Consider the following 25,997-nt stretch of genomic DNA (forward strand, 5'->3'; position numbering starts at 1 on the left):
CATAAAATGTGTGTAAGATAATGCGAAAGAGATGGGAATTTAGTAGAGAATGATTGAATACAGCTATTAGAAAAAGAGAAAGCTATGTCATGTTTATATCCGAACAGTTTTTAGACTGCTCAGTAAACTTCATGCTATTTGGAGGCACTGCAGTTGCACAGCCGTTATACTGTCTGTCATAACACTGAAAGTGAACTCACAGAACATGCCTGCTTTCATAAAGAACCCCGAGAATTCAATCTTCTTTGTAGAATGACTGCATGATTAACAATCTAACTCTAAGATTCTAATCACTTGACCCACAGTAATCTACTGTGATTTTAAAGTAAGCTGTTAATTGTCTTATGTGCAAGGCTAGCTTCTGTTTTTTGTGACACATTCTGATAAGAACTTCTCAATGGGAGTGATAGATTTTCTTTGGATTTTCTATTAAATGAAGTGAAGAAACTTTGACAAATCGGCATTTTAGATTTTGATGTCTCTAAGGAGTCAGTTTTTATTTTTTAAGAGGAGACTTGTTACACCCAAGCATGCATTCAAAAGAGATAAAACTAAAAGAAGCTTGCAATGGAATGGATCATTAAGGACCTTCTCAGAAATAGATGAAATGGATGTGGGCTTTAGCAGTTGTTGTTGTGGATGATTCGGCACTTCAGGAGCTTGAGATAATTGTCGATCTTATGTGAATCCCTGCGTAGGCAGTGGAGCAGGTTATAATAAGCAGAAAGGCGAGACTCTTCATCAGCCATCTGCAGGGATGGAAGTCCCGACCAGACAGGGTAGATCTCATTTTCTTTGGTTTCAGGATGAACCTAATCACAAAAAAACAGTGACTTATTCTTCATATTATTAGCATTTGTATGTCCTTGTTCTTTCTAACTGTTGGATTAAGAATTGAGAATGAGATATGAATGTAAAGTTTTAGACAAAGGCAATGATTTTTGTATATCTGGGCCAGTGTATCAGAAACCTATTCATCTAAAAACTAGAAGCAGAATACACGTTTAGGTTTTCTGACGTCTATGTGATCACAGATGAAGTATGTTTTTGCAGGAGTAGACAGATGAAGAACCGGAAAGGTACTATGTAAATATCGACAAAGATTTGACCAAGAGACAATGGAGTAGCTCGCTTCGGTGCTCTCATTCGAGGAACTATTTCATTTTCCCATTTCCCCAGTCTTGTCCCTGATGTATCCTTTGTGCTTTATTCTTCCTGACATCCTTTATTTTCTTCCTGCTTTGAACTCAATCTATTCCCTATCTAGTGTATGTTCCAAAAACTTTAAAAAAGATGTACTTGTACTTGATGCTTTGGGGTACAGATAATTTAGTGATGACCATGACTAAGAAAAGCTGCTAAGCAGTCAGGAGATTTTCATTTCCTCAAATTTCTAGGGGAAACAATTGCTTTCTTTTGAGGTCCCTGGGCTGGGAGATGCTGGGGAAAGCACCTACAAGAAAGGGGTACAGGCCGGGCAGGGTGGTTTACTCTGGTTCACGCACTTTGGGAGGCTTGAGGTCAGGAGTTCAAGACCAGCCTGGCCAACATGGTGAAACCCCATCTCTACAAAAAAAACACAAAAATTAGCGAAGCCTATTGGTGCACGCCTGTTGTCCCAGCTACTTGGGAGGCTGAGGCATGAGGATCGCTTGAACCCGGGAGACAGAGATTGCAGTGATCAAGCCACTGCACTCCAGCATGGGTGACACAGTGAGACCTTGTCTAAAAAAAACGAAAGGTCAGGGGATTGCTGGCAGCAACCCTTCAGTGGTGAGGGCTGTATGGTAGGGTTGGGGGCATGGCTGTGATAACAAAAGGAGGCTGAACAGCACAACAGAGGGCATGCTATGTTTCTTCACACTCTGTAAGCCTTTGCAAACCAGGAAAGCCCAGAGTTCTTAGAGACCAAGTAACCATTTTAGCAACTTTAGGGATGTCAGCTAGTTTGGAGAGCTATTAGGTATAAATCTGGATGTAGACATGGATCTACTAAACCTTTTTCTACAGAGTGAGAATATTTTTCAAATCTGGGATTCCCTGTTGGAATTAAAGTGTGTGTGTGTGCATGCCTGTGTGTGTGCATGTGTGTGTGTGTATTCATTGACTGGCTTTATGTTTTTAGTTTTAATTTTTGGTACTTGAGCCCTAAGACAAAATTTACTGTGTAAGGGATAATGATATGAATAAGAATAAATAAATAAGTGGTAGAGAAAAAAGAACAGAAAACGGAGTACTATAGAACAAATTAGTGACCTCAGAAATTAGGTTTACAGTAATCATACATTCCAAGGTTAATATGTACTTTGTGTTTGTTTTAGATATATTTTCTCCCATGAAAATAACAAAAATGATACATGATAACATGTACTTAGTACACAAAAAGAGAAATACAAAATTGTTCCTGTTATTATTCCTATAATCATGTATTTTTCTTTAGATGGTACATTATCCCTGAAAACCTCAGAAGCTGTTTAGGTATTATCTCACTAATGTTGAAATTATCCCATCTGAATGGAGATATCTATTGCAAATACTAACACAATCTAAATATGACAGATTATTTGGGGGAGATTAAGTACAATGACATGAGTTTTGATTTTGGAGTCCCAAGAAAAAACAAAATTTAGAATGAGGCAACTTTCTATAAATTACAAAACAAAGACATTCCAGAAAAGATATATCCCCTTCTTTTGTGACTCCCTGCCATCTAGTGCTTGTGGGATCCCCTGAAATCAATGCAACCTGTGTGCACTGATGTCATTGTCTTGTCATGTTAATATCTGCTCCTCCCTGACAAGTCTGTGCAGCAGATCAGGGTGAGTGGCTGAGGGCCTATCTGATCTGATTTTGGTTTTCTTCTTTCTCCCTTCCCACTCTCATCCTCTCGTAAGGGGAGAAAAGAGAAAGCATCTGACCAGAATTTTCAATAGTGGGTGTCCTGGGATACTCTGCAGAAAACATGTATCTTGCAGATTCTATTCTCTAGTTTTCTCTCCCTTGAAAACACTTAACTTCCTGTCCTCAGGAAGGGGCAAGTCTTTTGTGGTTTTGCATATAGAGTAGGGAAAGTGACATTCGTCAAATAGCATTCTAAGATTCATTTACATTAGAATCTATGACTATGAACGACTAGGCTCTTGCTTTATTTAATAGCGGTCTAGAATATGGAATGCCGAAATTTTCTTCTTTCAAAGGGAAATATTTCTTATCACAGAGGTCACCGCTTATATTAATGAGAAAAACAAAGAAGCACCAGGAGGCTACTCACCTGGCTGACTATCAGCTCCATGCCCTCTAGAAGCCGTTTGGTTTGCTCCTCGATCTCTACGGCTTTGGATAAGATAGCCTCCGGGGCTTCTTGCATACCACGTACTTCTGTGACTAGATGATACAGGGGCTCATTCCAGGATCGCAAAATGCTGACTATCAGGCTCAGAAAGTCTTTTTGCTACGAAACCATATAGAATAATTGCATTAAAATAGGTAAAATACAATGGGGTTAGTTACATGTGATTTTTGCTTAGACAGGCTGGACTAAAATATCTCTTTTTATTTCTATGTGTAGGTATATTTTTCTTTAGGTGATAGAAGTTTAGAAATGTAAAATTTAAACTATTGGCCTAAACGTTGCTAAAATTAAAAAAAAAGTCTGGCTTATTTCAATAATCACTTTTTCTAATGAGAGTTCTAATTGATAAAATGAAGAATTTTGTTTTTCCTCTGAAATTCTACCATCTGTCCACTTAGCAAGATCTTTTGTATTTGATTGATTTGCTTGTCCTTGGGGAGAAACTAAAGTTTTGCCGGAACTCAGTAGGTGCCCAGAGTATCTGACTTGTGAGAAATATATTCCATTGGGGTCCGTGTCAAGGGGCCCAAATCATTCTCATCCAAGCATTCATTCATACTAATGAATCAAATTGTTCATCGAACTATTCATAATTTTTGATTTGTAGTTTTATTTGGGGATCCTAGAATGAAGAGACAATGAAGGTGACATGGAATTCATCAACATGCTTTCCTTGATCTATGCAACCCCTGCCCCATGCTGCTGGCAGAGCAGTCTGTTCTCTTGGCTTATGCAGGTGAGTAAGATGGAACCAATGTTATCTTGAATAACCATGGAATTCACAATGGAGTTCTGGCTGCCTAGTTTTTGCTTACTACCAGGATCCTGTAGGAGACTGCAAGTAGCTGATTATCTCTGATGTAAAATGTTTACTTTGTAGAAGTACGTGAACTAGTCTAGTGGTAACAAAAAGAATAAAGAAGAAATAAATGGACATTGCAATGGAAACATGTACGAGGATATGAAAGAAAGGAGCTATAAAGAGGTACAGGCCATAAAGTGAGTGTCAGTGTAGTTTTTCTAGGAGCATTGCAACACAATGATTAAGAGTAAGGGTTTTGAATTGAACGAAGCCAGGTTCACTGCTTATTTGCCATGTGACCGGTATAAATTCCATAGCCTTTCTGAGCTTCAGTTTCCTTATCTCAGTAAGTGTAATAACAGTACCTCATGTTATAGGATTTTTATGAGGATTAAATACAGTAATGCCCATAAAGTGCCTGGCAATGTAGTACAATTTGAGCATTCCTAATTTAAAAATCTGAAATCTGAAATACTCCAATGAGCATTTTGTTTTTTTAGCATCATGTAGGTGCTCAAAAAACTTAGGATTCTGGAGTATTTGGGATTTCTGATTAGTGATAACTCAACCTGTAGATCTCAATAAATATTTCCTCTTCCTCCTCCTTCTCCCCTTTCTCTTTCTCCTCCTTCTCTTATTATCATAATTATTATTAATGAACATAGCAGACAGAAATGTTGGTGCCATTCCTAAAACTGTAAATGGAGAATACATTGAATTTGTAGGGGGCATGTATATAAAGATGTTTGTTTTAAATCATGTTAAGGCTGTGATTATGGTAGACAACCAAAAGGGAGAAATTACAGCAACAGAAGATTGAAGCTGAGATACATGATTGGGGCTGATACACAGACTTGGTAGTCATTAGAACAGTGGCAATTGTTGTAGCTGTGAAAAGCAAAATATTATGTTTTACAGGATCTGTTTTGTGTGTGTGTGTGTGTGAGGGGAGTGGTGACTTTTAACTAAGAAGTAAGAGAGGGCAGAAGAGTCAGTGAAGACTGAAAAAGTAGGTGTCAGAGAAGCAGAAATAGAACCAGAGTAGAGTCTTGAAAGTCCAGAAGAGTTGGCTCCAATAGTGCAGGGGTCAGTAATGTAACATGCTGTTGATATAGGAGTCACGAGTAACATGTAATAAATACAACTGCATTTATTTTTCTTACATATGCATAAATGTATATTTACCCACAGAAGTCAAATTCAGTTCAAACTTTCGTATAGTATATATACAATCCTAGCGACAAGGCATTGGTTAAAATAATTTTATCTGCAAGGACAATGTACAGATCTGCTATTTAGATTGCCGCTACCATCTTTACTTAGCATTTGATTTGACTCATATTTCATCAACTACATAATGTAATTTTTCGATTTCTTATTCTTCCTATATTTTTCTCTGCGTGTACAATTACCACTGTATTACAGCACCTCTAATAACCTATCACCATGATAATACGGTGTACTGCCTTGGTTGTTTTGGTGCAAAGCCTGGATGAAGGACTCACATTGATCTGTTGGGCTTGCTCCTTGTCTTCGGGGGTGGGAAGGGAAGAAGTGTGGCAGCTGTTAATGGTCCTGGTAATGAATCCCCGGCCATGGGTATACCGTTTATCCTGGAAATGATGAGACAAATTCAATTAGTTGGGGTTGTTTGGGCATTGAATAAATGAATCCATTACCAGAATACTAATACATTTGACAGATGTGTAACTTTTAAAAATTAGAGCTACATAAAAATGAAAACTAAAGAATTAAGAAAGTAACCCTTTTGCCTACTTCCCCCCATTATCTCTGTAAACTCATTTTTTCATCTAGCTTTCATAAATCTCAATCTTTTCCCTTCTTTGCAATTCCCTTGTTGTTTACTTTTACCATTCACACAAATCACACAAGTTACTATTTGGAAAGCAAATGCTAAAAATACCAAAAATATGAAACAATACATTTTGTATTGAGAATCATCTTTCTTCAGCATTTGAGCCAAATGACATAGTGCAAATGTATTTACATGTATTCACTTAATCTCTTATTTACTGTGGGCCTAAACTGATAGACTTCTCTTAATAGGCATTATAAAATTATAACTTTTCTCTAAAAAGTTTCTCAGAGTCCACACACCTGTACCTTACTAAGTTCATGATAGACATGGAATACAACATTTTTTTTTATTATGACAAAATAAGTCAGAAACACAGGGCACACAATTTTAGGAAATATAAACAATGGACTGAGGATAAGAGCAGAATAAAAAATGAGCTAACAAATTGACAGGAAAGACTAGTCTTTAGCAAAACTTATAAAAGTCCAAAGGAATTACTAGGAAGATTTGGAAGACAAAAGATAGCCAGTCAAAAATGGAGGATGAAAGAGAAATCAGAGAGTAAAAATAATTTTATGAATGTACATTTATTCTCTATGGAGGCCCCTGATTTATTAAAGCAGTAATCTATTGTCTGCTCCTTGATTGACCTAGAAGAGTTAACCTATGATTTCCAAAATAGGTTATTCAGACATAGAGTACATATTTCTGAAAAAGAAAAGAAAGAGGGGGAGGAAGGAAGGAAGGAAGGAAGGAAGGAAGGAAGGAAGGAAGGAAGGAAGGAAGGAAGGAAAGAAGGAAGGAAGGAAGGAGGGAGGGAACTAGGGAGGGAGGGAAGTAAGGAAGGGGAAGGGAAGGGAGGAAGGAAGGAATGAGGGAAGGAAGGAAGGGAGAAAAAGAAAGAAGAAAGCACTGGTTTCCAATTCTAAACTAGCCCTTTATTGTAATTATAAACCCATACAATGAAAATCCCAGAAAAATGATTTCTAGCATTTTGGGGTTTTTGAAGTTATTAATTGTTTATTTTCCCCAGCATGGATTCAGCTCAGTTTAACTCTATTCAATCCACCCAATTCGCTGCAGTGCAGTTCTTCGTTATTGGATATCTATTCTGTGCTAAGTGAAGAATGCCTGTGGAGTCTGACCCCTACATTCAAGAATAAGAAATCAACACTCTTCCTTCTCCTCAGCCCCAGCAAAGCATGCTTTAGGTCAGGTGTTTAAATTTTGTTTATTTTTTAAAAATAAAGTGAATTTGGCTGGGCGCGGTGGCTCAAGCCTGTAATCCCAGCACGTTGGGAGGCCGAGACGGGCGGATCACAAGGTCAGGAGATCGAGACCATCCTGGCTAACATGGTGAAACCCCGTCTCTACTAAAAAATACAAAAAAATAGCCGGGCGAGGTGGCGGGCGCCTGTAGTCCCAGCTACTCGGGAGGCTGAGGCAGGAGAATGGCGTGAATCCGGGAGGCGGAGCTTGCAGCAAGCTGAGATCCGGCCACTGCACTCCAGCCCGGGCGACAGAGCGAGACTCCGTCTCAAAAAAAAAAAAAAAAAAAGAAAAAAGAAAAAATTTAAAAGTCATTACATTCTTTGAGAATCTTTGCGATTTCATGGCACTGTCCCTTTCTTCTTGTTCCACATCTTATGAGCTGGTGTCTTCTTTCACGTGTTAAAGTGTAACATTTGAAATTTGGCTTGGGAGGTTTTCTAGGTTAACATGTAGTAGAGCCCAACAGATCATGGGAAGTCTCCTTCAGGGAGGAAGCCAGAAGCATGGTACTTACGAATTCGCTGAACATTTCTGAGGAGAGGTTATGGATGTAGTGGGACAGGACGACTGCGCGGTCAAACAGGTCTCGAAGGGTCACCTGGCATCTGGCAGCCCCACCAGGACAGACGGGCAACGGGGCCACGTTCTGGCACAGGAGCAGGTTTGACACCAGCAGCAGCAGGAGGGACCCTGCTTAAATAAGAATGCGAACCACTCTGAGATGATCTATTCCACGGAGGTTTTCAAAAGTAATCCTGCCGAGGAAAGCCTTATTGCTCCCCACTGCCCTCAGCTGCCTGATTTGGTACTGTAATGGCTGGGATGGGGGAAGAACCAATGCCTTCCACTGGGTAAATGTAGATATATATATATAATTATGTTTGCACAGATATATAGTTTGAGAAGTGGGTTACTTCCTGCATTTTTGTATGGTTCCCAGAAGTGCTTCTGTACTTTGCAAATATTTGGAGCTTAAATTAATTCTGAGCTAGGGTGTTCAGGTCATTCTCTTAAGATAGTTTAATGTCTTGGGAGTTTCTGCAGATTTGCAGCAGTCAGGCTGTCCAGGAGTCTGTAATTTTTTTTTAACTAGGTGTGTCTGATAATTTACATTTTAGACACTGATATAACAAAAACAGCACAGTTGATCCTTTCAATTTATCATCCTGCTTGATAAGAATAAACACATGATTGTTTGATTGCTAATACTGAGTATGAAGAGAATTCTGACATAAAAATAATGCTGTAGCTTAGATCTGCTAACTCACCGTAATAATCCCATGTATTTGTTTGACACTTTGCCAAAAGCATTAAATTTTTTTTGTATATTTGAGCTTCATAATAACCTTGTGAGATACACTGGGCCTTTGTAATTATCATCAAATTATATTGATGAAACAGATGGCTTAGGGAAGTTAAATGATTTTTCCCCAAGTCGTATTATTAGTGGGTGAGAGAGGCATGATGCCAATACTGTGGTCTTTGCACATCGTCTTGTCACGTCACGTACACCTGTGGGCTCTCAGTCTGCATCTGTGTAATGGGGGCCGCATGAGTAGCTGTGATGGCTCAGTGTTTACGTAGGTTGTTGCCATCGCTTATAAAGAACAACAAGTTCTTTGCCTTTGATTGATTGCATCGCAACAGAGGCCCCAGAAAGCTTGATTTTATCCACTTTTCCTGCTCTAATTACAAAACACTCTGATCATTGTTGAAGGTTTTCAAAGCTTTGCCATCAATTTGCTATCTCAGCAAATGGACAGTTACAGTCCTGTAACATATCAATAACTTATACTTTCAAAAGGAAAGAAATGATATATAGCTACCAAATTTAAATCACTTGTTAACTTCAGTGACACTACCCCAAAAGAATGCCCAATATAAAACCGTGTTTATCACAAAACTTAAGTCCTTCAAAACCTTTAATAAATGCAATCGGAAATATCCAAGATAAAACTACGCAAATGCTAAAGATTAGTTTGTGAAAAAGTACCTAAACCTAAACACTTAAAAATACCTGAAAAATTGTTTAGTGTAGGAAGTGACCTTTTAGTTGTAAAATAAAATTTTTGTTTGAGATGATTCCTATTATAGACTTTTAATTTTTCAAAAACATGATGCTTCCAAAAAGTTTATTTTATGCATACTATAATCATATGATGAAACCAAATGTATATTTTATCTGTATGTGTAAATAAAATGTGCTTTGTGGATAGAGAAATTGGAATAGCAGGTCTAGGAAATTCACAACTGGATAGATGTTCTGTATCTCTGAGTACATTTATCTGCACGTGTAGCATGGAAGGGATTTTTAAAGCCCAAGATGAGATAAAATAGACACATGTTTTTGTTCTTCATTTCATTAGAAACAAATTTTGTGGTTGTTACTAATTTATTTTCCTTGCAAATGTCAACCAAGAAAGTAAAGGTGATTAGTTATTACTAGGCAGCCTGTTTTTCCTTTTGAAATGTCATTTGGCTTGAACCAAATTGACAAAGAATAGAAAAGACAATTCTGCTATTAATGTCTATTTTATGGCTTCACAATTGAAAGTTTCATCAGGTTGATTTGAGTTGGCCAATCCACATTAGAGGCCTGATAACCAGAAAATGTTACTTTGTCCCTTTGAGAGTTGTGGCAAATTGGACCCATAGACTCTTTGAGTCTTATTCTAGTCCAGAGTTTCTCAATCTTGATATTATTGGCATTTTGAGTTGAATAATTTCTTGTTCTGGGGGCTGTCCCGTGCATTGAAGGATGTTTAGTAGCATCCCTGATCTCTGCCCATTAGATACCAATAGCACTTTTCCCTCACTTCCCCACCTCAGTTAAGACAACCCAAAACACCTCCTGACGTTGCCAAATGCCTCTGGGAGAAGAGAGGATTTCCCTGTTTGAGAACAATTGTTCTGTTCTATGGTGCCCTTGTATAATTGCTTCCTAGAGCAATCATTAGATTGCACTTCTAAACATTGTAAGCCTGCAACCTCTTATTAGTTAAAATTTCACATTAATCCCCTCCACAGGAGTGTTGATACAACCAACAACCCAGTGAGTTGTCACACATACCTTTCCATGGCGATCCTTTGATGTTCATGTTGGTGATCGTTGCGGGAAACACACTTCACCAGAGGAGATCCGGAAGTCTTACGGTTTTCTCTTTCCCAGATATTGGCTTTATAAACCTTTGACATCTTCATGAATATAATGAATCAGGCATTCGTTTCCCTTTTCCTGGTCATCTATTTCCGTCACTGAGATTACCCCCATAATTTCAAACATCAAATGGTATTTTATTTCTTATTCATATTCAGGAAGACATATTGGCCAGAAATGAACATTCTAGGAAGGACTTTGATTAATTAGGCCAAAAGGAAATGAGAGAGATGATGAAGGTGAGATCTGAGACTAGTTTGGTTTGGAGGATCTATAAAACTACAGGAGTCATTTACTTTAAAATTTATCTTGTTTCTCTGCAGTTTGTTGAATATATAGGATTATATTTCACTTAAGTAACAGTCTCACGTATTATCAGTTATCAAGTTTCTTCCTCAAGATTGCTAGGTAAAAATTTAAACATTTTTACACTAAATACCAAGAGATATAGAATAAGGATTGAGAAATCAGAATTTTCAGTCCCCTGTTACACTGTCGTTAAATTTCCCTCATTTTGTTTCTTTTTACATTTTGTCTTTTAAAAAATACATTTTGTCTTTTTAAAAATAGCATATCTGTATGGTACTTTCAATGTACATCTTCATCTGTTTATTTCTTTTGATTTTAACATATGTGTTAAGTGGTATTATTCTCTCCAGTTTACAGATGAAGAAACAGAAGCCTGGAGAGACTAAAGGTCAAGAATATGAAAGAAGTAGTTCAGTGCAAAAGTAATTGCGGTTTTGGGCTTTACTTTTAAATGGTAAAAACTGCAATCACTTTTGCACCAACCTAATAATTCTACAGTTGAGTTAAATGAAGGAACAATTATTACTTCACGGAAAATCAGGAGTCATGTGAGGAAGGCTGGGAAATGAATTCTCTTGTAAACATCCTGTGGACCCACTTCTAAGACAAACAAGCTATAACCCCTGATTTAAGAGTTTATTTTGGGGAAGTGATACAGTAGTTTTCCAGGGCAAACACACACGTGCGTGCGTGCACACACACACACACACACTCTTACACCCGTCATCCTGCTATACCATGTAATAAACTGAAATTCTAGCCAGTAATTTCCACTCTTTTCAAGGATAGGAGTGTGTAAACTGTTATTAACTTATGATCTCTCTACCTTCTCTGACCCTGAGCCACTCTGGGGTTAAGGTGACAAAAATTCATCTTTCATGGGCTTAAAAATTCCATTCACCTTTTGAAAATTTCCTGAATGAAATGATTATAATGAATAAGAACTAAGTTTTATTGATGACTTTCTCTAATTTTTAAGTCCATGCATCTAAAGCAGCCTGTGACCTTTAGTTTCAAATTTGCTGTCTCTTACAATAGACTGATGAATGAGGTAAATTAAAAAATAATCTTCCTATGGCATTTACTTTTTCCATAGTTCCTAGAGCCACATATGTGCTTTAGCAATTATCTGACTAAGTGCTCTTATGGGGACCTAGAAATCTTAACGAAGACTAACGTCTCTGAAAAACTATCTTCCTAATTGCCTTAGTTTAAGGCAATCCTGCATTTTGAATCATAAACATCAAATTTGATGATTCATAGACTCTCTCAATCTGAAAGCTGGGTCAGGATTCCATATATTCACATTAGGTATTCATTTTTTCCCTGGATGGCGAAAGTCTGAATTATTAAGAAAGCAGAGCTGTGTGGCAGATAAATTTACATTATTCTATATTCTCCTCCTCTCCTATAAACTTAAGAGTAAGAAAATCTGTTACAAGAACTGACAATGACAACTTAATCTTAAAATTTAAAGGTGTTGCAACATTTGTAGATAGCCAGGATAAGAGCAATCTAAGAAAACCTAAGCTGTGTTTATTCAGTGGCAGTCAGTCGATTTATTTGACTGCAAAGAGGTACATGTTTCTCTGTAAAATTTATTGTGTGTTTCCTTGCTGCTCCACAGCCCCACATTTCCTCTGAATGGAATATTGCAATATATAAATAATGCAAAGACATATTTTATGCAAAAATCATAGTTGTCCTATTCTTCTAACCGCTGTGCATGTTATCCCCTTTCACCTTAATTTTTATGTGTGCTTTTTTGTCAGCCTTTCTCTTTATCAAACTGTGCCCTTAATTTAGAACAATAAAGAAGTTCAGTAAGAATCGCGTTGTATGTTTTAAAACTTCACAAAACTTCGTTTGCCATTTTTGGTCTGAGGTCTTGTGATGAAACTGGGGGCTGATGATTGATTTACGTCAAGTAGCTGAATAAATAGCTCAAATGATGCTAAAATTCCCATACTATGTTTAGTACCTGAAACTAATAAACAAGTTTGCCATCTTTTCTAAAGAACTCTAATTTTTAACATTAAGTAACATCAGATTGGTTTTTATTCCTAATTTGGAAAAAGTTTGTATTTTCTTCTGTTTATCTGTTTTTAAATTTGGAATAATTTTGTTTTTTCTTCTGTCATATATGAAGCAAAGTATATTTAAAATCCTTCACAGGTCGGGTGCGGTGTCTCACGCCTGTAGTCCTAGCACTTTGGGAGGCTGAGGCAGGCAGATTAAGAGATCAGGCAGTCTGACCAATATGGTGAAACCCAGTATCTACTAAAAATACAAAAATCAGCTGGGCGTGGTGGCAGGCACCCACCGAGTAGTCCCAGTTACTCAGGAGGCTGAGCAGGAGAATCACTTGAACCCAGGAGGCAGAGGTTGCAGTGAGCCATGATCGTACCACTGCACTCCACCCTGGGCTACAGAGTGAGACTCCATCTCAAAAAAACAAAACAAAAAATGTCTTCACATAACTTAAGAGGTGTCTACTGCAAGATATGCTAGGGGATATTAAAGAGTGAAAGAAATTAAGAGTTAAAAAATCCTCAGAATAAATGTATCACAAAGATATTTCAATTTATATTAGTAGTGAATTGTCTTAAATAAAGTGAAATATGAAATGATTAAAGGTGTATTGTTTATGAATTGAAAAATTCTGAATAGTCATCTTCTAATGCTTGGACTAAAAAATTAAATAGTATGTGTGCTGTTTTCTGTATAAAATATTAGACAATGTAAAGGGCACATTGGAGAAAAGATCAATAGTGTTTTTTTTGAATGGCACTATTTTTAGAATAAGCAAAATGCAATGATTTAATTACGTCTTACTATTTAGATTAATTTCATACATATTGTTGAATTGAATTTGGCCTAATGCTGCCCCATTTTCAGTAAACTGCAATCTAACTTAGTATGTAAACAAACTGCAACCTAAATTAAGAATATATTCTTGTAACAAGTAGCTGAATCTTGGACAATCTTAGTAGCTGAGCTTTCAGCCAATTACAGGCTACAAACTGCTCAGATATGTCCAAATAAGGCAAAGGAGGAGCTGTAATCAATGACACTATTTCTGTTTGTCATTTTATTTTTCTGTCTGTAAATACTGCCTGCCCACTTTGCAGGGAGGGGCTCTCTAAACCATTACTCATTTAGGGTGCTGCCTCATTCATTAATTGTCTCTTTGCTCATTTAAACCCTGCTAAAATCAATTTTTCTAAAGTTTTTTCTTTTAACAATAATAAGACATGCTTTTGTTTTCTTTTGGAAGTGTTCATGTTCAGTGTTTGTTTTTGCTAGGGCTTTGGAGATCATCAGTTTCCCTTAGTGACCCCAGAATGCAAGTTATTAATCTCTTGTCAGTTCCTTGAGGGCATTTACTCCTTAAATAAGAAAACCATAGTGGAAGCATTTGGAAATTTCCCCTATAATTCTTATTTTTTTCTTTTAATTACTGCTATACCATTCATATCATCTGGTCTAGTTCTATGAGATCTCTATGAATTATATGTCACATGCTTGTTCTGAGTCATGTGTGCCTTGGGACAAATTTTAATGCCTGATATAAAATAATGCCAGATTTAAGGATGATGCGTCCAGAGACTTCACAAATGTAAATCTCACTCTTTCAGAGTTATTTTTTTTTTTTAGGCAAAATAATTAAATATTTAGCTGTATGCTAATCAGAAGTGAGGTGGATAACTTTCCTTGTGAAAGGTTCCTCACACTTTAATATTATGTGTATGGGCACAGGCACACACAATTCTTATCTGATGGAAAGTAGAGCTGAAGCATGCCTACTTCTAGCTAGGGATCAACTGGTCTATCTATCTATCTATCTATCTATCTATCTATCTATCTATCACCTGTCTATCTGTTAATCATCTCTTATTATTATCTAATAGGAAATGGGACTCTCAGCCATGCTTACTTCCAGGGATAATTTTAAATTTTATAATTTAAAATTCTAATTAGCACAGACACCATCAAATAGAACAGAAAGCTATAGCAATAGATCAGGGTGCCTGAGGCCCCCTGAAATGATAGGCATTCATTTTTTTATTGTTTCATGGTGGTGACACTGTAGGGGTTGACCTATGCGAGGGGCTGGGGGAGTCTAGAGGAATCAGGGCACTTGGGAAGTCAGGGAGCTGGGTCTGTGCTGAGAAGCATTTTGATATTGTAACAACTCTTAGGGCCATGCATGTGCTGACACACTATCACCCCTAACTTCCTCCACTGCCAATTTTTTTGCCTATATTGAAAGATGCAGATTGAAAAGCAGAGCAGGCTCTTCAGAGAAAATGCTACCCTTCAAATCCAGCCTACATACCCTTTATCCTCCAATACATTTTTCTGTTAGAATTTGTCTAAAATATCTTAGCTATGACATGTCTGCTTAGTTTTTTTTCTTATTTATTCATTCATGTCTTATCAGTATAACCAAAGGGATTATTTTTTTAGGAAAGCTCCTTACCATTGCAGTTGATCTAGAGGAAAATGGACACATAAATAAGAATTAATTCTTTGATGGAGTGCTCTATTGTCCAACAGTAATTAAAACATGTATAATACTAGGCTTTTAAATGACATATGGGAATGTAGAAGTTCAAGGTGATGAAGAAGTCTTGTGGGAAAGGCAGGTCACAGAATCACGGATCTCACTAATTCTAATAAAATAAATGGAAAATAAGATTAAAAAGAAACTAAAAATACACTTATCAAAAGTGGAAGTAAGTATGAACATGTTCATTTTTAAAAATGGTTTATATCTGAGAATCAATAGATATAGTCAAGCTGATTTTTATCAGTTACGATTTCAACAGATGATGCAAAGTTCTGACTGTAACCCTTACAAAAATGGAAAACAGATTGTAAACCTTTTAAGTTGTCAGAAAAAGAAAATACACATACACACACACACTCACACACCCAAAACACAAGACATTCCGTTTAACAGAAAATAGAAAAAAAGGATATGTAGGCAACAAAAATATGCAATTAGGGGGCAGAATAAAATCAAGTATATTGAGATAAATCTACTTATTAAAAGAAGAAAATGACTCAGTTTCTCTAAAAATGGCAAATTCCAATTAAATGCTTATATACAAGTGACACATCTTGTAGGGGAGAAGAGATTCCTTTTCTTGCCCATAGATAGGTTCATGCCTGACAGTCCTATAACAAAAGACAGTAACAAAATAAAAAACGTACAGATTTATTCAGTATAAATTTACATGAAAAAGAGCCTTCAGAAATGAAGAACCAAAGAAACAGAGAAATGTGTATTTTTATGCTTAAGGTTGATAAAAAGTGGACAGTCATGTAGAAATATAATTGTACAAAAAGGAGTATGATCTAAGATACTATAGGGAACTTACCAAAGCCTGTATGTCCCGATTCTTCTGGGTGTCTCTGTCTTTGAGGGTACTTCTGGAATGAAGGTTCTTATGAACTACTTTATAGAAACGTCAGAGGATTCTTTTATGGCCTGCTTCAGGGGAGAAGGGTGGGAAAAGCTCACTGAGTGAACTCCCTGTTTCTGCTGTTTTCTGAAATGCCAAGATGCCATATTTTGGGGTAGTGTGTTCTGAACCCCATCAATCTAAAAGAGTGGTTTTCAAAGGTCAAGCAGTTAGGTGGTGATTTTGCCTCCCAGAGACATTTGGCAATGTGTGAAGATGTTTATGACTGTCATAACTGGAAGTGCGGGTGCTGCTGGTATCTGGTGAGCAGAGACCAGACATGTTGCTAAACATCGTACAACACACAGAGCAGCTCTCAGAACAAAATATTATGCCATCCAAATGTCAGTAGTGCTGCTGTTGAAAAACCTAGATTAAAATGGAGTGTCTAAAAAAGTTAAAGTACCAAAATATCACACCAAGCAAATTAAATTGTTGGAGTAATAAATTTATTACTAGGCAAAAATGTTAAAGCAAAGTACAGTACTTTGTGATATTGTATTGACATGCAGTCAACAATGGAGATGAGACTGTCTATAGTCTTTTTCATTCAATAATAGGATCAAAAATATCAAGCATGTATTAAGCAAATGTGAGGGAAAATTAACCAAGACACAAGATATGGGTGTGTGTATTTCAAGCACGTAGAACATCTACAATAGAATATATGGCAAAAATAATATATAAATAGTTGAGTTTGTTTTATTTTCTCTTACTGGTTACCATGATTGTTTAATGGCTGAATCTAAATAATTCCTTGAGTTCTTATCTATGTTAATTTTTGTTGCCATTCAACCTTATACTGCCCCCTTTGGCTGTCTTATTCAAAGTCATGACTTCACTTGTCACACCCAGGAAGATGATCCCAGCTCTGTTTATCTCTCCCTAAGTTCTCTTCTGAGTTACTAATTACCTGCTAGACATTTCAATCTATATGTCTACAAGTAAGATATACTGAATTATTAAAGAAAATCCTTAATGATTCATCTTTTCTCTCAAATAGCTTCTCAGTCAACACTTAACATCTCAGAGTTATGTTTATTTCCTTTTCTTTTGTTTCCTTTGCGTCACACTCAACCAGTTTGTGGGTGACAATTAGCCTGTCTCTCTAATTCCATAAAATTCTCTTTCCTCCTCTCTCCAGGTTATCTTGACTTGCATATTACAATAGCTTCTCTTCCAATTTCTCCTGCCTATGTTCAATTCAATTTCAATCTGTTCATCCATTAAGAAGATTAACCACCCTGAAGCTCAACTTCTGGACAATCTCTAATTTGTCTAAATCACAGTATTTTAGAGGTAGAGGAAACATGGAGTAATTCTAACCAAATATCACATTACAGAAATAAAGAAAGTGAGGTAAACATATTTAATTACTGAAAGAACTGGCACTGGAACTCCAAATCTTTCTCCTGCCATACTGGTAATATTTCTTCTTACCTTCTGTCTGCCCACTTCTATATGCCTTTTTATGTGCCCACCGAGGTTCTTATGTAGCTGATGATAAGTCTTCGTGAGGAGATAAAGATGTGACCTTGAATACACATTTTGAAACACATTATTACTTCAAGGAAAAATGCCAAGGTAATTGGGTTTCCAAAGAGAGGAGAGATAAATGGAATGTTCTGAAGAATTCAGTGTCTTTCAGAAAACATGGCCACTGTCAAAGAGAATTTGAGTGTGATTCTAAATCATGTTATAAAAACAATACGTTTGTTAGACTATTTCTTAATGAGTTATGCAGATAAGGGATGAGAAGCTATTAATTTTTTTCATCTTCAAATTGGTCTTTGATTTATCTGCCTTTTTGGTCTCTAAGAATTCTTTTACTAATATGAGTCTTGCATGTGTCATAAAATTTTCATTTAACTTTTTCACTTGTCACTTCTACATCATTAGTGGAATGAAAGTCAAAGAATTCTTGTAAATTAAAAAAAGAGATAAAAGGTTATCTGTCGACCAGTTGAGAGATGCTATGCTGTTATTACCATTAGAGGTGATGTGGCATTTGAATGTTCTCTTTTCTACAGGCCATTTGGTACTGATATCTTATAAAATTAACTTAATAGATGAGAAATAGTGTGTTTCATCCAGAAACAAAGTGAATGAATATAAGTTATAAGTTTCTGTTACTAACTGCAGAATAACAGATAGTCTTTAATTTCAGCTACATTTGAAAACAGAGAAAGTATCCATTGGAATAAGTGGAAATCATAGGTACATATGTAGGAGACAGCTATGAAATTATGAAAATGTTTTCATGTTTGATTTATAAAAAGCTTTCTCACTGAGGTTATGTCAATTATATAGGAGTACATATTTCATATTTTATAATTTAAGAATAATTTTTGAAGATAACTATGTGAAATAACTGTCTTCCAAACTCTTAGCTACATGAATGAAGTTAACAGTGAAATAATTATTTATGTGTTTTAATCTAAAGAGAACTTTAATATCAAATGTCAAGAAAGAATTTCTTTTTCCGTTTCCAAGTAGTTTCAAAAAGCGTTCATTGCATTTGCTTGTGTAGATCTGTATCTTATTTTTGTTGAAAACCTTTTAAATTTTTGTTTATAGGTTAGCAAATTAGACGGTTAAAAACAGTCAATCACATTGTAGGTTTTGTAGGCCCTAAGCAATTGTTGGTGAAATTATGAATGATTTTTACCTTTCAAACTCCTTGATGACCCAAACAATGATGAAAATAATGAAATCCCTTTTTTCAGTGCTCTGATCAAAATCCTATAACATGCCATTGGTGTGTAGATTTTATCCATATTACTTGAGTAGTTTAACTTTAAAACTTGTACAAATTTTACTCACTGTGTATGTGTTGGCAGCCACTAGATATGTACGTGTGTTTGTTCTGAATTGTCAGATAATTGTCCCAATCTCACTGTGTATCACAAAATTTTACTACATGCAAAATATACTTTAATTCCTCATCAGTGTTTTAACATTTTTGGAAGATATATTTTTTAAAATTACATGTAGTATTTTCATTATATGAAGTATTTCTAGCAATACAACTCAAAATTTCAACTCCCATAAAAATGATTCCATTAGAGCTTTTAGTAACTTTGCAGAAGGTCTAGAATATGAAAGTGAAAATAATGGACAGCTTTTAATGGACTAAAAGATTTCATGTTACATGTATATAAAATAAAGGGTAAAAAAAATAAGTTCTAGATAGCATCTTATCACCCAGGTCCATTTCCACTGATAACCACTGCTTCAAAGGTTAAATTAAAATGCACACCTGCAGAATAAATGTGTGTTTAAAGAATTCATTAAAAGTGGAATATTCCTTCCTGTTTGGCCAATTCCTTAATGAATATATTTGCATTTAATAATAGCATCTTACCTTTAGAGCTTTCTTGCTCATTTTCTCTGCCTTTATCCTAAGCGGTCAGATTTCCAAGGTTAAGACCAAAGGCTTTGTAAAAATGTCATGGGTTTGTCCTTGTCAAAAAAAAAAAAAAATCTCAAAAGTCTTTTCTGGCAGTTTACTTCAATGTCATTTCAAGCATAAGAAACTTTATATGATCCCAGACATAAAATCAAAAATATTGTTTTGTACTGTTATGAAAGATTTTATTATGTATATTCTGCCTTTGGACAGACACATTTCAGGGCAGTTCATAAAGATGACATTACAACTGTTTGACTTTCATTACAACCCCAAATTACAAATTTATGTCTTAAGCCTTGTCTTTGTAGAAAGGGTTGTATGGAAGCAAACTTCAAGATTTTAAATTAAGCAATATGCTTATTTTTAAGAACAAATTTTATATTATTGTTTGTTAAGGAGTTATACAGACCTATGTATACATCATTGAATAGGGGAAATAACTTTTAAATTAAATTATTTGCTCCAATTCTGGCTTACTCCAGCAGTACCTACATGAACCAGATAGTTACTTTATTACCAAATTTGATAGATATGATGTGTCATGCTTTGTGAAAATTTCTGATGCCTCCACATTTCCTGTTGCTCATGAAGCTTCATAAACTTCTATAGCTAGCACCTTCCAGTGATACCTAATCCTGCCAAGGTATTATGAAATCAAACAGGCCAAGTACTCATTTGCAACAGTGGCCTCTCTGCATAGGGCTGATTTGGTGATACTTTGACTAATGTTAGAATATCCTCAGTGAGATAGACTATAAATAGTTGTTTTGATTATCTATGGCTGCAAAAAACAAAAACAAAACAAAACAAATTACCCTCAAATTTTGTGGTTTACAACAACAACAAACAATTTGTTGTTATCGCTCATGGCTCTTGCTTGGGATCTTTCATGTGGATTGCAGCCAAATGGTGGCTTGAGCTAAACATACCTTGAAGGCTTCTTCACTTACATGTTTGTTAGTTGATATTGGCTGTCAGCTGGGATTGTCCATCAGAATTCCTACTCTGGGCCTCTCCATATGCTCGGGGCTTCCTCACAGCATGGTGGAAGGTCTCTAAAGCAACTAACCAAAAAGACTAGGCAGAAACTCTACTTCCTTTTATCAACTGCCTTGGAAGTTACGTAGTATCATTTCCTTCCTGGTTGCTGGCAGGCCTGGATTCAAGGGATAAAATAGACCCCAACTCTCGAACACTCGTTGAGAGAGGTTTCAATATCACCTTGTAAGAAAATTGTGTGGAATGGAAGATTTTGTCCTATCCGTCTTGAAGAACATATCTGTAATAACCATTGTACTCCAGTGTAATATCATTATCTGCTTCTTTAATTATTCTGCAATGACCTTTGATGTCTACTCCTTTTTTTTTTTTTTGAGACGGAGTCTCACTGTTGCCCAGGCTGGAGTGCAGTGGCGCGACCTCAGCTCACCACAACCTCCTCTGCCTCCTGGGTTGAAGCGATTCTCCTGCCTCAGCCTCCCGAGTAGCTGGGACTACAGGCGCATGCCAACGTGCCCAGCTAATTTTGTATTTTTAGTAAAGATGGGGTTTCACTATGTTGGCCAGGCTAGTTTTGAACTCGTGACCTCATGATTTGCCCACCTTGGCCTCCCAAAGTGCTCTGATTACAGGTGTGAGCCACCGTGCCTGGCTGATGTCTACTATCTAATTAATATTTTTTTACTCAACAGCAACACATTTACTTGTATTCTACTTCAGGGCTGCCGGATATTGACAGATTCCTCCTTTGGCTGAAATAACTTTTTTTTTTTTTTTGAGATGGAGTCTTGCTCTGTCACTCAGGCTGGAGGGCAGTGGTGTGATCTCGGCTCACTGCAAGCTCTGCCTCCCGGGTTCACGCCATTGTTCTGCCTCAGCCTCCTGAGTAGCTGGGACTACAGGTGACCACCACCACACCCAGTTAATTTTTTGTATTTTTAGTAGAGGCAGGGTTTCACAATGTTAGCCAGGATGGTCTCAGTCTTCTGACCTCATGATTCTCCTGCCTCGGCCTCCCGAAGTGCTGGGATTACTGTTTCTAAAACCATTTCTTCTAACCTGGAATGCAAGTCTTGCAAAGGAAAGAATACCAAATAATTATTTTGTTTCCAGAATCTAGATCAGGCATTAGCAAACTTTTTCTTAAAAAAAGCAGATAGTAAATATTTCAGGCTTTGCTAGCCAAGAGACAAAATCAAGGGTAGTATGTAGGTACTTATACAAGTATTTAAAATGTAACCATTAAAAAAATGTAATTACAATTCTTAGCTCATGGGCTGTGCATGAGCTAAGAATTCAAATAGCTAGTGGACTGCCTTTGGCTGGCAATCTATCGTTTGTCAACCTCTGGCCTAGAATCTTAGGCAGTGGTGCAAATCAAAATTTGTAAAGCCCGTGAATGACTTTTCATTTGGTTTTATGAATGTATGTAGATGTTGAAAAAATCTGACTCTACACCTATACTGCGCATTGCAAATTTCTGCGTAAAGTTTTCAGTTTTAATTGCAAATAATCTGCAGCATAATTTGATGGGCTTTTTGAAAAATCTGTCAATCAGTTTAAGTTATAAAACAAGTGTGAAAGCAAATCTCTAGATAGCCAGAGTAAGGTAAAAAAGTATTCAAAAAATTCAATTTCTTTTCTCTTCCTGATGGACCTTAGTGAAGAACAGAGGCAATGTATTCATTTGTTATATTTTATTGTCATTATTGTTCTATGTGTAGCTACTCCCATTTTTTCTTTCTTTCTATCAATCATCATCTATCTGCTGTTATCTCCTGAACTCCCTTTCCTTTTCCCATCAACACTATTCTAATATGTTTGAATGAATGAATTTGTATGTGTTGCTGCAAAATATGCACTTTTTATTGAGTGTGCGTATATTTTTAATTTACTTAGGTATTGTTTTAGAGACCTCTGATCTTTGTCTTGGTTTTCCTTCACTCAGTTATATGTTGATGATGTGTTCATGGTGCTATATTGTATCTAGTTTGTCATTTCTAACGCCTTTATTATACTTCAATGACTGCATCCACATTTTACCCATCCACTCTTCCACAGTGCATCTACTGTCTGTCCTACTATACACAATACTGTGATACACATTTCCATCTGTACCTTTATGTGAAAGAGTGATAGAACATTCTCTCATAAAGAAATTGAAATTGGAGGTCTAGTGACAATTGTGACTAAGTCAGTGATTTACAAATCCTCTTGGACTCTTACAATTTCTGTTGTACAATTCAGTGATAACACACACAGAAGATACTGAAAAGAAACAATGCAAAAGGATTTCATTAAGAGTGCAATTCCAGTGATTATTCTATTGGAACTAAATTTATTCACTTGTTTAGATTTGATTGAGGTGACTGTCTTAAAAATGAATAGTAAGGCATTTGAGTTTTTGTCAACATTTTAGTAGTTGCTCTAGAGATTACAGTATATACCCATAGTTTTTCCCAGGATAGTTAACATTAATAATGTTCCATGCCACATAAAGTATAGCAACTTTGCAATTGTATAGGTCTATTTACCTCTCCTCATCCTTTCTATTATAGTTGTCATATGGATTACATATATATATATGTATGTGTATATATGTTGTGCAACTCATAAAAACTACAGTTTTGCTTCACAGACTGTGAAAATAGTTTTATATATTTACCATTTCTGGTGTTTTCCATTCCTTCCTAAAGATCCAAATTTACTTCTGCTATTATTTTCTATAGGCCGAAAAACATCCATTAGCATTTCTTATATTACAAGTGTACTTATGACAAATGCTCTCAGTTTTTAAAATCTGAAAAAGGATTTTGTCTTTTTTTGGTTTGTTTGTTTTTTGTTTTTTGTGCTTCCTTCCTTCCTTTCATTCTCTCTCCTTTCTTTCTCTGTTTCATTTGCTTCATTCCTTCCTTTCTCTCTCTTTCCTTCCTTCCTTCTTTCCTTCCTTCCTTCTCTCTTTCTCACATTCCCTCTCTTCTCTGTTTCTTTCTTCTTTTCTTTTTTTTTATTTCACCAGAATTCATCATTGTTATCAGCATAAGGACTGGGTATGGTAGGAGATTCAAGTCCATGCAAATTTTAGGATGATAACCAATGCTTCTTTGAAATCCAACAAAAACAAATATTTTAATATTCTACACTGGATAATAGATATGTTCTTGTAGTTATAAGATAAACCACGTGTATTAGTCCATTTTCACATTGCTGATAAAGACATACCCAAGAGTGGATAATTTATAAAGAAAGAAGTTTAATGGACTCACAGTTCCATGTGGCTGGGGAGGCCTCATAATCATGACAGAAGACAAAGGAAGAGCAAAGGGACTTCTTACATGGACATGGATAAGAGAGAATGAGAGCCAAGTGAAAGTAGAAGCCCCTTATAAAGCCATCAGATCTCGTGAGACTTATTCACTACCATGAGAATAGTATAGGGGGAACCACCTCCATGATTGAGGTATCTTCCACTGGGTCCCTCCCACAATATATGGGAGTTATGGGAGCTACAATTCAAGATGAGATTTGGGTAGGGACACAGCCAAACCATATCACCATGATCTATTTTATATCAAATAGTGTTTTAGTTGGATAAGAAATAATTTCCAATAGCATTTTTAAAGTTTTACTAGGTTGTTCTTGCATCACTATAAGGGAATACCTGAGACTAGGTAATTTATAAGAAAGGAGCTTTGGGCTGGGCACGATGGCTCACGCCTGTAATCCCAGCACTTTGGGAGGCCAAGGTGGGTGGATCACAAGGTCAGGAGTTCAAGACCAGCCTGACCAACATGTTGAAACCCCATCTCTACTAAAAATACAAAAATTAGCCAGATGTGGTGGCAGCACCCGTAATCCCAGCTACTCAGGAGGCTGAGACAGGAGAATCTCTTGAACCCAGGAGGCAGAAGTTGCAGCGAGCCGAGATCATGCCATAGCACTCCAGCCTGGGCCACAGAGCAAGACTCTGTCTCAAAAGAAAGAAGGAAAGAAAGAAAGAAAGAAAGAAAGAAAGAAAGAAAGAAAGAAAGAAAGAAAGAAAGAAAGAAAGAAAGAAAGAAAGAAAGAAAGAGAGAGAAAGAAAGTGGGAGGGAGGGAGGGAAGGAAGGAGAAGGGAGGGAGGGAGGGAAGGAAGGAAGGAAGGAAGGAAGGAAGGAAGGAAGGAAGGAAGGAAGGAAGGAAGGAAGGAAGGAAGGAAAGAGAGAGAAAGAAAAGAGCTTTAATTGGCTCACAGTTCTACAGGCTATACAGAAAGCATAGGACCGGCATCTGCCTCTGGGCAGTCTCAGAAGCTCATAATCATGGTGGAAGGTGAAAGGGGAACAGGCATTTCACATGGTGGGAGCAGGAGCAATAGAGCAAGGGTGGTGGTGGTTGGGGGTGGTAACACACTTAAACAACCAGATCTCAAAAGAACTCACTCAATATTATGAGTACAGCCCCAAGACCTTAGGGATTTACTCTCATGGGCTAAATATCTGCACCAGCACCCACCTCCAACATTGGGAATTGCATTTCAACATGAGATTTGGGCAGGGACAAATATCCAGACTATATCATTCCACCCCCTGCACCCCAATCTCACGTCCTTCAATGCAAAACACAATCATGCCTTCCCAATAGTCTCTCAGAGTCTTAACTAATTGTGGTGTTAACCAAAAGTCCAAAGTCCAAAATGCAATCTGAGACAAGGCAAGTCCCTTCCACCTATGAGCCTGTAAAATAAAAACAAGTTATTTACTTCCAAGATACAGAGGAGCTAACAGGAACCCGGCAAACCTTCTTGTTCCAAAAGGGAGAAATTGGCCAAAAAAAAAAAAAGGGGGGGGGGGGGCTACAGACCCCATGCTAGTTTGAAACCCAGCAGGTAGTCATTAAATCTTAAAGCTCCAAAATATTCTCCTTTGACTCCTTGTACCACATCCAGGGCACACTGGTGGGAGGGGTGGTCTCCCAAGGCCTTGGGCAGCTCTACCCCTTTGGCTTTATAGAATTCAGACTTCTCCACTGCTCTCAGAGGTTGGTGTTGAATGGCTGTGGCTTTTCCAGGCACAGGTTGTAAGCTGCCAGTAGATCTACGATTCTGGGGTCTGGAAGATGGTACTCTTCTTTCCACAGCTTCACTAGGCAGTGCCCCAGTGGGGACTTCGTGTAGGGGCTCCAACCCCACATTTGCCTTTGGCACTGCCCTAGTAGAGGTTCTCTATTAGGGCTCTCCCCCTGCAGCAGACTTCTGCCTGGGCACCCAGGCTTTTTTATATATACTCTGAAAATCTAGGTGGAGGCCATCAAGACTCCTTCACTCTTGTACTCTGCATGCCTGAAGGCTTAACACCACAGGGAATCTGCCAAGCCTTATAGTTTGCATTCTCCAACGTGGCAGCCTGAGCTATACCTGGACCCC

At 37.0% G+C, this 25,997-nt stretch overlaps 1 protein-coding gene across 3 annotated transcripts; it reads right to left on the minus strand.

Moving 5' to 3' along the window:
• Positions 1–463: 463 nt before the first annotated feature.
• On the minus strand, positions 464–16,192 carry PRL (prolactin). 3 transcript variants are annotated; one of them, XM_010354096.1, is made up of 6 exons: positions 16,099–16,192; positions 10,316–10,440; positions 7,760–7,935; positions 5,660–5,767; positions 3,272–3,451; positions 464–812 (listed from the first exon to the last, which is right to left on the minus strand). In XM_010354096.1, exons 2-6 carry the CDS (start codon positions 10,341–10,343, stop codon positions 621–623), a joined length of 684 nt encoding a protein of 227 aa, XP_010352398.1. In that variant the 5' UTR covers positions 10,344–10,440; positions 16,099–16,192; the 3' UTR covers positions 464–620. The 3 variants fall into 3 exon arrangements, with proteins under 3 accessions (XP_010352398.1, XP_010352397.1, XP_030784916.1); XM_010354095.1 differs by having other exon boundaries at positions 7,760–7,938; XM_030929056.1 differs by lacking the exon at positions 16,099–16,192 and having other exon boundaries at positions 10,316–10,862.
• Between the last annotated feature and the right edge of the window lie 9,805 nt (positions 16,193–25,997).

The sequence above is a fragment of the Rhinopithecus roxellana genome, chromosome 4, assembly GCF_007565055.1.
Source record: "Rhinopithecus roxellana isolate Shanxi Qingling chromosome 4, ASM756505v1, whole genome shotgun sequence".
NCBI lineage: Eukaryota > Metazoa > Chordata > Mammalia > Primates > Cercopithecidae > Rhinopithecus > Rhinopithecus roxellana.

Coding starts and splice junctions, on each gene's coding strand:
- PRL (XM_010354095.1), bottom strand. CDS start 10,343: ATGAACATCAAAGGATCGCCATGGAAAG. Junction 3,452..5,659: donor AGCAAGCCCAACAGATCAAT/GTGAGTCCTTCA, acceptor ATGGTTTCGTAG/CAAAAAGACTTTCTGAGCCT. Junction 813..3,271: donor TGGAGCTGATAGTCAGCCAG/GTGAGTAGCCTC, acceptor TTTTGTGATTAG/GTTCATCCTGAAACCAAAGA.